The 15,467-nt window shown below is 47.1% G+C and overlaps 1 protein-coding gene and 1 long non-coding RNA gene across 7 annotated transcripts; both read right to left on the minus strand.

Annotated features, from left to right (window-relative positions):
- Nucleotides 1-980: 980 nt before the first annotated feature.
- On the minus strand, nucleotides 981-5,885 carry LOC137469683 (uncharacterized). Of its 6 annotated transcripts, XR_010996645.1 has the most exons (4): nucleotides 5,492-5,885; nucleotides 4,220-4,383; nucleotides 2,976-3,136; nucleotides 981-1,599 (listed from the first exon to the last, which is right to left on the minus strand). It is a non-coding gene; the product is annotated as an uncharacterized lncRNA (long non-coding RNA). The 6 variants fall into 6 exon arrangements; XR_010996648.1 differs by lacking the exons at nucleotides 981-1,599; nucleotides 2,976-3,136 and adding an exon at nucleotides 3,162-3,243; XR_010996644.1 differs by lacking the exons at nucleotides 981-1,599; nucleotides 2,976-3,136 and adding an exon at nucleotides 3,168-3,540.
- A 7,752-nt stretch (nucleotides 5,886-13,637) lies between these two features.
- Nucleotides 13,638-15,244, minus strand: CHST7 (carbohydrate sulfotransferase 7). The gene has a single exon (XM_068182651.1). It carries the CDS (start codon nucleotides 15,100-15,102, stop codon nucleotides 13,699-13,701), a length of 1,404 nt encoding a protein of 467 aa, XP_068038752.1. The 5' UTR covers nucleotides 15,103-15,244; the 3' UTR covers nucleotides 13,638-13,698.
- Between the last annotated feature and the right edge of the window lie 223 nt (nucleotides 15,245-15,467).

The raw sequence follows: 15,467 nt of genomic DNA on the forward strand, positions 1-15,467 counted from the left end.
TGCAGGTCTCTGAGTCCTAGTTTGGGAGCTCAGTATCCTAAAGAGGTTAAATGGCAAAGAATTATCATTTAAATGCAACAGTGAGTGGGGAGGAGAGAGAAAGCAAAATACTGTGAAAGCTCTTGATGTTGTGAGGATAGTAGCAGTGGAGGATGGGGAATAAACATCTGCTGGGCTTTTAGCCACTGGCTGGCTTGTGTACAAACTTGGCTAATCTTGCATTCATGTGGACGAGATAGTGCAGTAACTTCAGCTTTGAGTCTCTTGATTGAGGCTTCATCCAAGCGTTCTGTTCTCAAGAGAAGAAATGTTAGTGCTGCTTGGAACTCCTGCTCTGTCAGGAAGTTTCAGGTAAGGTATGAAGATGGTGTTACTGTTCTAGATCAGCACCACCTTTCCGTTTCTTATTACTTCCATGCTTCAAACAGACCTTGGAGTCACTGGGAAGTAGCAGGTACAAGGTGGTGGTGGCTTTTGTGGAGTTCATTGCTTCACACTGAGTTACACCATTGGCTGCACTAGAACAAATAATCATAGTTGTCATTTGTAGTCATCAGAAATATGTCTTCTCTTCTTATTTAGCTGATAGTAATGCAAAACCTACTGTGGCTTGACACATTTGTGATACACGTGAACTTTGTATTTTATCTTGGAAGTGAAAAAGGCTTATACTGTCAGGTCTTTCCTCAGGGCAAAGCCAGCAACTCAGCTCTTTTCTCAAAGTGCAGAAATGATTTAGAGTTCCCTTCCTTAAAATCTAATTAATGAGCATCTCCATCCTAGGAAGGGTTGCAAGGTACACCAAAAAGTAAACATTATGTAGAGAAATAAAATACAGATTTACATCGACATGGCTGGGATAGAGAGGTGTTATAACTTCTAAATCTGTTGTTAGAAAGAATGAATGATTATGCAGACAAAGGAGGTCTGGATGATATACTTAATTTTATGAGATATTTGGAAAGTCCTTTCTCAAAAAGCCTTGGCTCATGCTCTCTTAATCACTGTAGGAAGATGAATCTATGAGGATTAATAATTGACCATTAATTCTCTGTTCTGTTTCTTATCTTTTCACCAGTTTTCACAATGGAGAGAAGTTACTAGCACTGTCATCTAGAGATTTGTAGGGCTGGATCTGGAGAAGGGAAGCATAGGAAAGTGAAAAATGTGGTGAATACTCAGTTAATTTTGGAACCCAAGGTTGATTGCAAAATGGGGTGTTGCACTTAGTGAAAAGCATTTCCAGTGTGTGTGTGTGTGTGCCTACAAGTGCAACAGCCTATGAAATAGCTGCTTGTCTGTCAGAAAGAGCTTGGAACCATCCCGGTTAGTGTTCAGAAGACAGCAGGAGTGATTAAAAAGACGATGCTGAGAGCTGAAGCCAAACTCACAAGCCATCTGTTGCACTGTAAATCCAGTACAGGAGCTGCTCGCCCGTGCTGTCCAGAGCAGCAATGTGTGGGTGGCTTTGCCAGTCCTCTGAAGACGTCAGGTGGAGCCTTGGCAGAGATACCAGAGGAGACTCTGCTTTGTCGTGCATTATCCCATCATATATAGCCAGTAGGTTTTCAGTATGCTAACATCAGCTGAGTATCTGAACTGGATCAAAGGAGGAGTGGAAATAATGAAAAGAGATGGTGGTCAGAATTTAACTCTGCTGGAAGACATACAGATGTTTTTCACACTGACTTTCTTTCCCCAGCCATTCTGTATTTTCTTAAACATACTTAATAAAGGATATTTGTCAATCTAACGTGGCTTCTGTTCCAAGACTAGGGCATCTCTGCCATGACTGAGTTCAATAATCTCAAAGAAACTGAATTTTGTTAATTCAGGTATCTATTATTTTTCCTAAATAAGAGTGAGTTCACAAAGTAAAAACTATTCCTGCTAAACTAATCCACAGTCCAAGACAAAGTGATTTCTGAGAAGCACTTGAAGTAAAATAAGCCATGTGTATTTTGCAGTTAGAAGCTGTTTTCATTTCCTTTTAGAAGAATTTTAAGACGAATAAAAAGTGACAGCTTACATTCAGTTGTTGTGTAGGGTAACACTTGAAAATGTGACTATTTCTATATACACTATGTGTCCTGAGACATTTGATCAATGAAATAAAATTATCAAATCCATCTCTATTAAAAATCTTAAACAAAACCACGTCTGCTCTCTTGTTGTGGGACAAGAAATCAAATTTAAATATTAAATGATTACATACAATCTGGAAAAGGGAGTCATAACCTGAGGTAAATGTACAGGTGTATTGAAAGCACCTTTTGTTCGAGACAGGATGAGTAATTAAACACATGCCACAGCTATAGAGAGAAACTTGGTTTATGGCATGACATTTTCTGTAACAATTGCAGTACTGAAATGGACCTGTCTCTTGCTAGAACTGCCACCCTCGTCTGCTCAGCAGTGCCTTTAGTTTTTACACTACAATGAGGAGAAAGTGCTTCTCCATGGTTTGCTGTGCCCCATTTCTCTCTCTACATTGGTCATCCTGTGCAGAAAATTCTTTCTGTGCTATTACAGCAGCGAGTTTGTCTTGTGTGGTAGGTTTTGAAACAACATCAGAAGTTGCACTCAGTAGGAAGCAGAGCTTTCCTGGCGCCCTCCAGGGTGCGGGAGGTAGCCAGCTCCCAGACACTGGAGCAGATGCTGTGGGGTTGGACGTGGCTGTGGAGCTCCAGCCACCTGCTCCCACCCAAGTCCCTGGTATTCAGACCTTGATAGACCAAGTGCCAGCTGGGTTAACTGAAGAGTGGGATTTGAACTGTGTGTATCCATGGTCAGCGATGTGGTTTAACCCAGCCAGCAACTGAGGCCATGCAGCCACCTGCTCACTCACCACCAGTGGGATGGGGGAGGGAATTGCAAGGACAAAATGGAGAAAACTTGTGGGTTGAGATGAAGACAGTTTAATAGGGAAAGCAAAGCTGTGCACACAAGCAAAGCAGAAAAAGGAATTAATTCACTTTTTCCCACAGGCAGGCAGGTGTTCAGCCACCTCCAGGAGAGCAGGGCTCATCTCACACAACAGTAACTTGGGAAGACATCATCACTCAAACATCTCCTGTTTCCTTCTTCTGCCCCAGCTTTACACACCAAGCGTGAGGCCATATCATCTGGGATACATCTGTGGCCAGCTGGAGCCAGGAGGCTGTCACCTCCCAACTCCTTGTCCACCCCCATTCTCCTCACTGGTGGGTGAGGAGCAGAAAAGGCCTTGACTCTGTGCAAGCACTGCTCAGCAATAAGGAAAACATGCCTGTGTTATTGACACTGTCTGCAGCACAAATCCAAAACACAGCCCCACACTAGTTGCTCTGAAAATACTTAACTTCCCCAGCCAAAAACCAGCTCAGTTGGGCTTTTCAGCCAACAGCAGGAATCTGGGGTTAGACCCCAGAGGGGCAGCGGTGTTGAGCAGCTTCAGGCAGTGAAAGAGAGGGGACCCCAGGGTGCATAGTGCAACCTTCATCTAATGGATCATGGCAGAAAGTCTCTTCAAGCACAAGAAACACCCATGTTGGTAGAACCCTACTGGAAAAATAAACAGGGCAAGATGTGATTTACCCTGGACATTGGTATTTAGAAAGGGAGGAGAAGGGAATGCCAGCAATTTTCCACAGCTTTCCCTTCACTAGGAAGGAATCAACTGTTACAACACTATGGTCAAATGTAAACAGCACTTAACTGTCAAGTCAGGATGTAAAGGATTTCAAAGGATGCAAACTTCATTCTCTATTAATTATACTTATGATATTACAGGTATTCAAATTACTGCTTACAGTTAGATACGTCTAATACTACAGTTGGTTTAGATTAAGGAGTAACTACCACCTTCCCTGGATGCTTTTAACCTTCACTAGTTTAAAACCTCTCAGTATTGGAATGAACTTCCCATGGGTAGAGCAGTGATGAAGCCCTGCAGGCATTCAGAAAGAAGTCCCAGGAATTATTCTGTAGGGCCCTAGACTACTTGTGCATTCCCCAGATCAAAGCATCCTTAGAAGATGAAAAATTTTACTAATTAAATGTCTAGCTCTAAATTATTCTAGCTATTCTGTAACAGATCACAAGAGACTTCTCTCCCACTTATCCCTGGACCTTTTCTTTCATGCACTAGTAAAGAATTTTAAAATGATGCTTATTAAAGGCACAGCCTAACTCTTCTGAAGGACAGGACTTTTGCTGTGAGGACTGGGGCATCACTCACCTGCTCAGTAGCCAGTAAAGGAGTTTTACTCTCTGCATACTGAGGAGTGCTCCAAGGTCAGCCCCCAGGAGCTCAGTGCCTCAGAGCTGGAAGCCCTCCTGGCAGGAATCTGTGAAGCTGTAGGTACAGGCATGACCAGACACACTTTGACAGCTCCGAGCAACCTGAAATTCAGTTTAGAAATAAGCCAAGTTTATGCACTCTTAAAATTGCTGACTAGCTGCTTCCTTCAGAGATAGCATTACCAATTTACAAGCAACATGTTAACCTCTGGCAGAGAGCTAAAAGCAGCAGTAGGGCCACTTTACTGCAGTAAGGCAGAACTACCAAGGCAGCTACACATAGCCTATACTGCTTGTCAAGATTTTTACTCCCTTCCTATTAAGGAACAAAGTTTTAGAAATATCAGCTAGTTATTATTAACATCATCAAATCTAAATGCAACTGCTTTGATTATAAGTTCTTAGAAGAGTCAACTAGCAAATATTTTAATAAGAATTTACAGAGAGTCAATAGGAAAATTTAATTTCCAATTTACAATTTAAGGATGCAAAATGAAATGAATGCTAAAGCAACTCCTCAGTTGCTGTAGCAGCTTGAGGCTGGGTCCTGCTTTCTAGCAGTTTTCACATTCTAAACGTTAAAAATCTTGTGAACAGACAAAAGCCAATTTTCAGGTTAGCAACAGCACCTCTTTTCATGCAAGAAATTGATGTTATATAAATGACTGAAATATTGATCTGGTTATCTGGTTTGGGGGCATGAAGGCAGAACTGGGACTAGAGTATGGAAGTCGATCATTATGCAAGGATGAACAAACCGAAGTGCTTTATTGAAACAAAAACTGTAAAATGGAGACCTGAATTGGAAATGAATAAGCTTGAAAGCTGAGTATTCGGGGGAGGGGGAGGGTTGTTGTTGTTGTGTAAAAAAAAATTCTATAGTTACGTGCTTGTGACAAGAAAAAGTTAGCACAGAGCTATGGTAGCAGGCTGTTTTCTGCATCCAGAAGAGAAGGCTTCAACTGAATCAAGAATTATTCAAACAGATTATTGAGAGCAGTTTTTAACAGTGGGCATACAGACATAATGGAGTAAATGAATGCTAGATGAGGTTTTTGTCCTTAACGATTTTAAAATCAGCTTGAAATAGGTGACAAATGTCCCACCCTCTCATCTCTAAATCCATTTGAGAAAGAGTTATGTATCACTCAATGTTCTTAAACTGGTTTTATAAAAAAGGGGAAAAAAAGAGAGGGGGTTGAATACTCACAACAATTCAGCCAAGTCACCCCTGCTCAAGCAACAGCTGTAATGACTGTGAAAAGCCAAGGAAAGGTTTTCAAATCTTCCATCAGAGAAGCCTCTGCTGTACTTGGATTGATCCCCCACAGCCCTTTCCCATTATTTTAACAAGTGCTGCACTTCAGATCCTATCCAGAGCCCACCTGAAACTAGTTTCATGCCTGTGCATAAATAAACAAGGGACTAATCATTTTACAGCTGTATGGCAAAGCATTAAAGGCAGCTCAGCCCCAGCGAGGGCAGTGCTAGGGCTGGGTGGTCCCACATCCTGCACTTGCTGGCACAGCTGGGATTTCTACCCATGGCAAGTGAACAACCATGCAGCCTTTGCTTACACAAACACACCCCACCTTTCCTTTCCTTTCAGCTCCTCTCATCTCAAGAGGAAAGAAAAAAAAAAAAAAAAAGGGCAAAAACTACTGGGTTAATGGTGTGGGCTTTGTGCTTCTCTTGATTTTTGTGTACAACTCAAATATATTTTATTCAAATACTGGCAAAGGCACAGTTACCAGATTTCCTCATAGGAAATGCTATGAGGCACTAACCTATTAGAGAGTACTCCCGAACAAACTGGAGTCTGGAATTAACATTTCTGTGAAAGTCAGCATTCCCTCCTTTTCACAGAGCACAAACAAAATGTACAAAGCATCTTTAAACAAGGGCTCTGGTCTTCCTGTACATTAAAGCTGATTTTTCAGAAGACTTCAGCACTCTGTACAGTACTTCCTATGGGTCACAGGGCTTCTGGACCATCAGCTTCATATCTAGTCATAACATGGTAGTCTACCGTATCAGTTCCTTTCTATTTCTAATTATAGGAGTTGTCTTTTAAAATGAGTTGTTTCTTCCACCTCTTCCTGCCATGCTGTTCTTATGGTTAAAAAAAACCCACCTTCTTCCAGCTTCCAGGCTGAAATGATTCAGTACTGATGTGTAAAAATCTGTTCTTATGCCAGTATTGTTCAGAGCTTGATTACCTCTCTTCCACACTGTTGTTCATGCTGCTGTGCACTGCTGTTCTCTTTCAACCTTGACTTTGAGACTAAATAAATCACACAGCTTGGTCCTCTCCAAGAAGTTATTTCACCTGACATTTCTCTGTATCTATTAAAAATACTACTTCACCCCCTTAGGGCTCGGGTGCCTATGACAAAGAACATGTTAATACCACCATACATTTGCCCTTTTCACAACCAGCTCACTCAGGGGCTCAGAGTCACCCCTTGAGCCACCAGTGCCCCCTGACCAGGCACACCTGAACACTGACTGCTGCTACAGCAGTTCTGCAAAGCCAGCTTTAGCCTACCAGAAGTGTCACTCAGCTTCTGCTTGATTTGGACTTGGACTGTTCAGAAAATCTGACTTACTTGTCTAACATCTCACAGACACTGTGGCACCAGGGACCGAGTCCAGCTCTTCTGAGAGCTTTTAAATACCTCAGCCTTGAGATACTGCCTCCATCCTTTTTACCTCCTTCAGTTGCCCACCAGATTCCTGCACACTTTCTAACCTCTGGCACAGACCAGGTGCCAGACCAGGCGCCAGGTGCTCATGGTGCCAGTCGTGCTGCACGATCCATTCCTGCCCCAGGTGTGTCCAGCCTTGAGTGCTGATCAAGTGCTGCACTGGAGAAAAAAACAATCACTTGTGATACATGACTGAGAAGGAGCATGAAAGGAGAGGCAGCAGACAGTGAGTCTGACTCCTTCAGTGCTTGACTTTGCAGCACAGACATCGAACGCCTCTGTAAGAGTGTGCATAGACAAGAGGTTTCCTGGCATTTTTTAAAGCTTATACTGAAAACAATAGATGTCAGTGATATGCATGTGAGTCACTGCTAGAACTGGGACTTTTAAATCCAGTGTACAAACATCTGTCACTTGAACCAAGGACACGGACAAGCACCTCCCCCAGACTCCTCTGTTCTGGTGGCTAGTGGCAATGCCCATGGCAGAAGTGACTGCAAAGGCACTCCCAAAAGGAGCTCAGACAAAGGCAGCTGGGTGAGACAGCTCACATCATCCCTTTTACTCACAGACTGAGCCCAACAGTAGCAGAAGTTGGGCAAAGACTTGATTTTTACAAATTTGAGCTTTAAAACTTCAGTTTTGCAGGAGAGCACATCTTCCCAACTTTTTCCCAGCACTTCACCCCAATGCTGCTAGGAGAGCAGGGGGGCAGTTAATAAATTCCTTATGCAGAGGGAAAGAGGGGAGTCTGGTTTGCAGGAGAAATGTGCTCATGTGGGCTGGGAAAGGTATAGGGGACGGCAAGTTACCACTGCCCTGTGGACCAGCTCTCCACCCAGGGGCTGGTCCACTGCCAGCTGTCTGCACAGCCATTTGAGCTGAAACATGGCAAGAGCTGCTGTCGAAGAGCTAGCAGTTTCCCCCTGCAGTCTGGACTCAGACTCACTCTGCTCTTCATCATTCCCCTCTTCCTGCCCTGGGCTTTCCTCCTCTATCTCCTCCAAACAATACACTTGGGGCAATTCCCAGTTTTTGGTCCCTACTTCTCGTAGCTTGCTCTCTCCATGCTCCTTCATTTCCTCACACACTCCTAGCTAACTTTTCCAATTAAAGCAGCCACAGCTTCCTGCCTTTCCTCATAAAATCCCAGTCCCTCATGCATCTCACACCCAAGTCCTTTGCACAACAAATCCCACTATCCTCAACCAAAAGTGAATTCCCTTCTCCATTCCCTCATGTTTACCTCATCTGTCATCAATGTGTTTCCCTCTCACCTATAGACCTTTCCATTATTAAGCACTGGAAAGCTGAACACTGGATTTGGGGGTCTTCCTTAGGAACAACTACAACAGGGAAAGAGGGCATAGGGAAGAAGGCATCAGTGGGAACCAGGAATGGCAGAATCCTCCCTGCTCAGCCCAGTGATGCAGCCCCTGCCATAATTACATGGTTTTGACTCCCTGTGTACCACACTGAGTTTTCTATGGAAAAGAAAGAGGTTTGCACATGCTCACTGGAGGTAAAACCAATGCAGATTTTATTTGGTATAAAATAAAGATATACACACATACAAAAACCACTTTTACTGAGCACGTGCTATCAATTTTATACAGACATTAATATATTTGGCCAAATCAGAACAGAAATCAGAGTTAAAAATAAAAACACTGGGGACATCCTCTACAAAGAGGTCATTGCCCCTACCCAAAACGGAGTTCCAAAACACTGAAGTGACAAATGATTTCAAGGAAATATCTCCGAGAATATTTGAACACAGGCAGAAGACCACCACATCCTAAGTTAAAAAGAATATGCAACTGCTTTGACTGAAATTTCAAGAGACTTAAACCTTATGCCCATGACAAAAAGCTTCAGTGTATATACAGTTGAAGTTTGGCAAAGTTGAACCTTCAGAAACAGGGCAACAAGTTTGGAAGCTTCAGGGAAGGACTGGATTCCCACTCAACAGCAACAAGAAATGGCACTGCAAGTGCCCCAGGTTAGCAGCAGAGCTTAACATCTCAGTGCTGGAAGCAAGAATTTCACAGTACTCAATATCCAGACTGCAAGTCCTAAAACGTTAATCAGCTCCCAGCCTGCTGTTCAGAGCTGAGACTGCCAGATGTATGTCTCACCAACAAACAACAGGCCCCTTAATCATTGAAACCCACCACCTCAATGTGTTTGCATGCAGCTTTCATCTCTTTGAAACACAACCAAGAGAAGGACAATTTGGACCTGGCCCCTCATACGCACATACACATACACACACACACACTGCCAGTGGGGTGTTGGAACTGCTAGTGCAAGGCTTGACAAATCATATTTCTCCCATGTCATCCTCCATGGTGATAGGTGTCACGTTAAGTGAAATAGGAAAGACAAAACAACATTGCAGGTAGTCCCAGTGCTGCACGGATTGCATGGTGACTCTGAAAAATGACATGCACCATCAGAGAGTCTCAGTGACAGCTCTCTGTGCTAAGAAAGGAACAGAACACGCTGTCGGGCTTCTTAGCTCTCGGGGTTTCAGTGGTTTAATTGCGTTACTATAACAAACTCAAAACTCTGCAGTATTTTTCTCGTTGAGCTTTACTGAAAGTGGTGATACTGAGAACTTAATGCAGAAACTCAGGACTTTTCTTGGCGCCCAGACTGATGGGGGAGGAGGGGGCTAAAATTACTCATGCAATACTCAAGTTGTTAAATAAGTAACTCCACAACCATTCTAACACTTTTGTTAGATACTGTGCTGATACCAAACTACTTCTATTGTACCTGCAGTATGCAAGTACATACTGTGGATATCTACAAGGACTCCATATCCTAAGGAGTAGAAATAAGGCAGGGCCCAAGTATTTCTTGGCCGTGGACTTTCATAATTTCCCACAAGCAATTATGGCATGGAAATATCCCAGCCTTTTATGAATAATTACAGTACTCAAATTTCTACCTCCCTTAACTTGGACGTGTGACAACCAGAAGTTAAGTAAAAACAGACAACAGAGTTGTCTTGTGAGCATTTGTCAGTTTTGTACCCATTTCCCACTGTGACTTTTTAATAAATTAGTTGTTAATTCATTGTATGTAATGTAGCATAAGTAGGTAATTTTCACCAATCTCAGTCTGAAATACTAAAACTTTATGGCTGAGTCCTGCACTCTGCAGGACTGCACTTTCTGTTCTCGGCCTGTGGTGTCACTGACAAAGTGATTCTAAGCCTTCCAAGTTGAGGTTGGCTATAAAAATGTGTTTATTATTCTCTTGCTTATCATGCCATGCTCTGCTCTAAATGAGCAGTCATGGTTCAATTTTCTACATCATCCTGTAGAACTGTGACTTCACCTCAAACTGTCCATAAATGTCCAGCTGCTCTCAAAATGCAGTCTAACTACGGGTGTCCTGCTTTCACCAAGTTCTGGTTGGTTCCAAAGATTTCTGCCACTGAAACTCCATGCTGGTTGTCCTAATCAGGCCTGTTTCTGCCTTTTCAGATAAATACCAACGCTGACATTTGACAGTACATTTGCTTTTTCTTCAAGGCCTGAGTTTCAAGACCAAGTATATGCTGTAAGCACCCTGAATGATGCTGTCCAATGCCATCAAAACACCCTGAAGAGAAAAGTGGGATGCATTTGTTGGTGAGCCTTAGTTGCCCTCCTTGGGCAGAATTTTAGAAAACCTTCTAGTGACTGAAGCACACATGTCACACCACCAGTCACTAAACAATTGTCATCCACGTACTGCTCTAAGATGTCTCTCTGGCCTACTTGCTCCTTTCTCAGCTTTGGATATTCCCTATGGACTTTTTATATGAGTTTTCTCATAATGAATTCAGGTGCACCGAATAGAAACCAAAAATTATACTTGCTATATTTTCGTACACTTCGCCCAATAGAGCCCTTTTCACATTATACAAAAATTTAAAAATTAAAATAATCACTCATGGCCCAAACACCCTCTGGGTGAAGAACCTTTTCCTAACACCCAACCTAAGCCTCCCCTGACACAACTTCAGGCCGTTCCCTGGGTCCTGTCACTGGTCACTAGAGGAAAGGCATCAGTGCCTGCCCCTCCACTCCGGCTCACGACGAAGCTGTGGACTGCAATGAGGTCTCCTCTCAGTCTCCTCCAGGCTGAACAGACCAGAAGCTGTGGACTGCAATGAGGTCTCCTCTCAGTCTCCTCTAGGCTGAACAGACCAAGTGACCTCAGATGTTTCTCACATGGCTTCCCCTCAAGGCCCTTCACCACCTCTGCAGCTCAAACATGGAACAGTTTCAGAAAATACCAAATAATTTCCAGTAAGCAGATTTTCTCCCAGCTATAAGAACCAAGTTAAGCTAGATGTTAACACTTCTTTGCTCATCATGATGAACCATTTTAAGAGAAATTAAGTGTGAACTTTGGAAGACTTATGAAAGATTTTTACCACCTAAAAGAGCATGATGAGATTCCCTGTCAAGGTGAGGAGAATGCTTAACTGTTGCATCACACAATTCTGTGCCTGCAACTTGCTAGGAACAAATCAAGAGGATATACTGGATTTTAATCTCCCATCCTATTTAAGAAAATAAGTACCGTATCATCTTCTGGTATGCACAAAAATCTTAATTTCTTTCCAAACCTGTCAGTACAAGTCAGGCTGGGTATAGTCCCAGAAAATCTTCCAAAATAGGTTACCAGACACAGGTTATCAAGGTGTTGTACAGGTACTGTCTATACAAACACCATTATTAAATGCCACTGGAACACCCAGAGACAAATTTTGATGTCACAGGCACGGCGAGAGAATGCAGAAACATCCTTTAGATAATACACAAGTTTTTCCAGCACAAAATGAGACCCTGTAACTCATACTTCAAGCAGAAGCCCAAGGTTGCAAAACGGTGTGAAGTATGCTACGGAGAAATGGATAAATTTGTTCAAAAATATTGTTATGACTACATTTTCCTGTCAGATAATGAAAGAAACTTGCTTCTTTTGCCAACATACTCTCAGATGGGAAGATCAAGGGAAAAAACAGCCAAAATAAATGAAGGTTCATCCTAACTTAGTGACATGCTGTACAACATAACACTCAGAGCACAGAAATGTACAGTGCAATTCAAACACCTCCTCCAGGATAACATAACATCTTTGAACTGCCTTTATTTTCAGCACTTTATATAAATACTGCTTTCTTCCTGATCCTGGATTATCCTCATTTTGAAACTCATATTCTGGGTTTGTATTTGAGGACTGCATGTAAACATCCCTATAATCCTGTACACTCTCGTGAAGCCATTTAAAGACTACCAGACTGTAATAGATTCAAAAGCAGTCTCTATGAAGTTCTGAAACTGCATCCCTGAATTACAACTGAACCTTCTATCCTCACATAAAGAAATTAAGAAACAAAGATGCTTCCAGATACACACACACCCTCTTCTCGCACAAGTTGCAGGATATCTGCAGGGACATGTAATTTTAAAATCCAAAGTAAAACTCCAGTGGTTTTTTTTTGTTTGTTTGTTTCATTTGTTTGTTTGCTTTTTTAATGAAAGATTTTATTTGGGAACTTCATGATTAATTTGTCTTAGCCTCTTAGGAAGCATTTGCTTTTGTCCAGGAGTTGCCAGCTGAGAGGATGTTATTGTTTGGAAGGGATGTGATCAGGAGGACCCTGTGCACAGCACAATGTGTCAGCCCGGAAGCGAGGGAAGAAAAGTTACTCTCTCATCTGAGAGAGAAAACAAAACGGAAATGTCGAGCATTTGTCTTCCAGTTTCATTCACCCCTACACGTGTTCCAAAGAAACATGTTAGTCACCTGTCTTTCCCATGAGTATGACCAAACTATATCAATGTATGTACATTATTAAAAAATCCTACTTTCAAAACAATTACAGATTTCTTTAGAAAAGCAAAGATTTCTGCCACAAACACCTTCAAAACACATAAGCAGGCAAATGCTTACCCTCCCTGCACCACTTACCCTGCTGCTCAGAACGACGGACAGAGCTGGACACGGTTCCCCTTCCCTCAGCCCCCTCCCTACAGCACCAGCAATGAACAGGGGCAGAGAGCATCCCTGCAGAGCAGGTTTGGAGCAGCAGAGCTGAGCCCTGCCCTGCAGCAGGCACCCTCCTCCTGGCTCTCCAGGCCCCTGCTGACCCCTGCAGCGACTTCACAGAAGCCTCTTGTGTTTCAGTAGCAGTAGGACAGAGGTCAGTGTCATTCAGAGCTCCAGAAGGGCAATGCTCTCACAGGAGCACCTTCCAGGCCCTCTAGTTCCTTGCTGAGAGTCTTCACCTGGAGGATTTTTCAATTTTCATGCAGTTTGTTTGTAGCATACCTGTTTTTTTGTACACGATCACAATTTCAAGCTAAAAGGCTCCAAGAGTGATGCCGTACTTGGAGGACACCTCTTACCAAACCTTTCCCGTAAATAAAACATCCCCCTGCCCCCTCCACGCAGCCCAGAAGGAACACAGCCACAATGAAGCTACAGCGGCACGGGGGGCCTGGACCCTGCGGCGCTGCCTGTACCCGAGGCGAGGCAGGCGTCCCTCAGCCCCCGAGGGAGCGCCCGGCCCGCCAAGTGGGCGCCTACCATGCCAGCGGCGACCCCCGCGCTCAGCTCTGCCCGACAGCGCCCGTCCGTCCGTCCGTCCGTCCGTCCGTCCGCCCGCCCTGGGGCCCGTCCGGGACGTGCGGCTCGGGCGCTACCGGGCGTCGCCGGCGCTGAGGGGGTAGGCGAGGATGCTCATGGCCTCTCCGCACGCCGCCTCCACCTGCCGCACCTGCTGGCGGCTGAGGCGCTCCCGCCAGGCGTGCACGGCCTCCCGCGCGTCGCGGGCGGAGATGAGGAAGGGCCGGTCGGAGGAGTAGGCGGCGCCGCGGGTCATGTTGACCACGAAGTCCTCCAGGGCCGGCGGCACCGTCAGCCCGGCGAAGCGCAGCAGGCGGCGCAGCTCGGCGCGGGGCTCCCGCACCAGGTCCTCGTAGCGGAGCTGCGTGTAGCGGCGGCGGAGCCAGTCCGGGGCGCGCCGGGCCAGGAGGAGATCGCGGAGCCAAGACTGGCAGATCACCTCCAGCGCGCCGCCGAGGAAGAACTCGGCGCGGTGCTGCGGCTGCGGCGGCCGCCCTCCGCCCAGCAGCCCGGGCGGCAGCAGGAGATGCTGCTGCTGGTGGCGGGCCGGGCCCCGCGGCTCGGCGCGGTGGCGGCTGCGCAGCACCTGGACGCTCTCCCGCAGCAGCGCCTGCCGCGCCTTCAGGCGGGAGTTGTGGACGGCGCGGGGGTCGCGGAAGAGCTGCACCACCCGCAGGTTAAGGCCGGGCTCCCGCAGCAGCGGCAGCAGCGCGCCCAGCTCCAGCAGCCGCACGTCCTTGATGACCACCACCGGGTACTTGCGGCACTCGGCCTCCAGCTCCCGCAGCGCCCGCGGCGGACACGTCTCCTCGCAGGTGGCGCCGTCGACGAGGCCGATCTCCCCGCGGGGCCGCGGGGCGGCAGGGCAGAGCGGCGGCGAGCAGATCACCTTGTTGGTCCGCCAGCCGAAGATACTGGCCGTGGTGAGGTTGTCGGCGGCGGGCGGGGCGGGGGCCAGCGGGTCGCGGGGGCCGGACGGGGCGGTGTAGAGGCGCAGGACGGAGAAGTCGCATCGGAAGAGGGCGCGCAGCATGTCGCGGAGGGCTCCCTGCAGGCTCAGCGCGTCCCCGGGGTAGAGCGCCTGCCAAAGGTGCCACATGGGCTCGTACAGGTAGAAGACGTCGGGGTGCTGGTTGAAGAGCTCCCCGAGGAAAGAGGAGCCCGTTCGCCAGGTAGCGTGCAGGTAGATGTGCCGCTTCCCCGCCGTCCCCGCGCTGCCGTTACCCGCCGCCCCGGCCGTGCCCGCCTCATCCTCCTCCTCTTCCTCGTCCAGCGGCGGCCGCTGCTCCCAGCCCCACTCACTCAGCGCCTCCTCCAGGCTTGGGCAACGCCGCAGCAGCGGCTCCTCGTCCGTTCTCCCGCGCCTGGCCCCGTAATCCAGCGCGTAGGGCACCAACAGGAGCAGCAGCAGCGTGTACAGCACCAGCACCGCGGCGAAGCGGCGATGTTCGCCTCGCCACCGTCGCCGGCCCTTCATCGCTGGGGCCGGCTCGGACCCCGGCTCCGCCGACCCTCTTTTTGCCGGAGAGCGGCTCTTTGCGGAGCAGCAAAGTTAGCGGCGGCGGCGGCGGGGATGTGGGCGGCGGGCGGTCCTCCCCGCCGGGGAGCACGCCCACGGGCACGCCGGCCCGGCTCCGGGCCGCTGGCCGCGCCGCCCGCCGCTCTCGCCGCCGCCTCCTGCTCGTCCTGCTCCTCCTCGCAGCGCGACGCGGACGCGCCCGCACCTGCCCCCGCTGCCGCCTGAGAAGCCACTGCCGCCGGCGGGGCGCGGGCTGCTGCTGCTCCCGGTGCCGCTGCGCCGGGCTCCGGGCCGCCCCTCGCCCGGCCTCCCTCCCTCCCTTC

Source organism: Anomalospiza imberbis, chromosome 2, assembly GCF_031753505.1.
Source record: "Anomalospiza imberbis isolate Cuckoo-Finch-1a 21T00152 chromosome 2, ASM3175350v1, whole genome shotgun sequence".
In the NCBI taxonomy this organism is placed as follows: Eukaryota; Metazoa; Chordata; class Aves; order Passeriformes; family Viduidae; genus Anomalospiza; species Anomalospiza imberbis.

What these genes read in the sequence shown, in the direction of transcription:
- CHST7 (XM_068182651.1), bottom strand. Translation starts at nt 15,102, where the DNA reads ATGAAGGGCCGGCGACGGTGGCGAGGCGAACATCGCCGCTTCGCCGCG.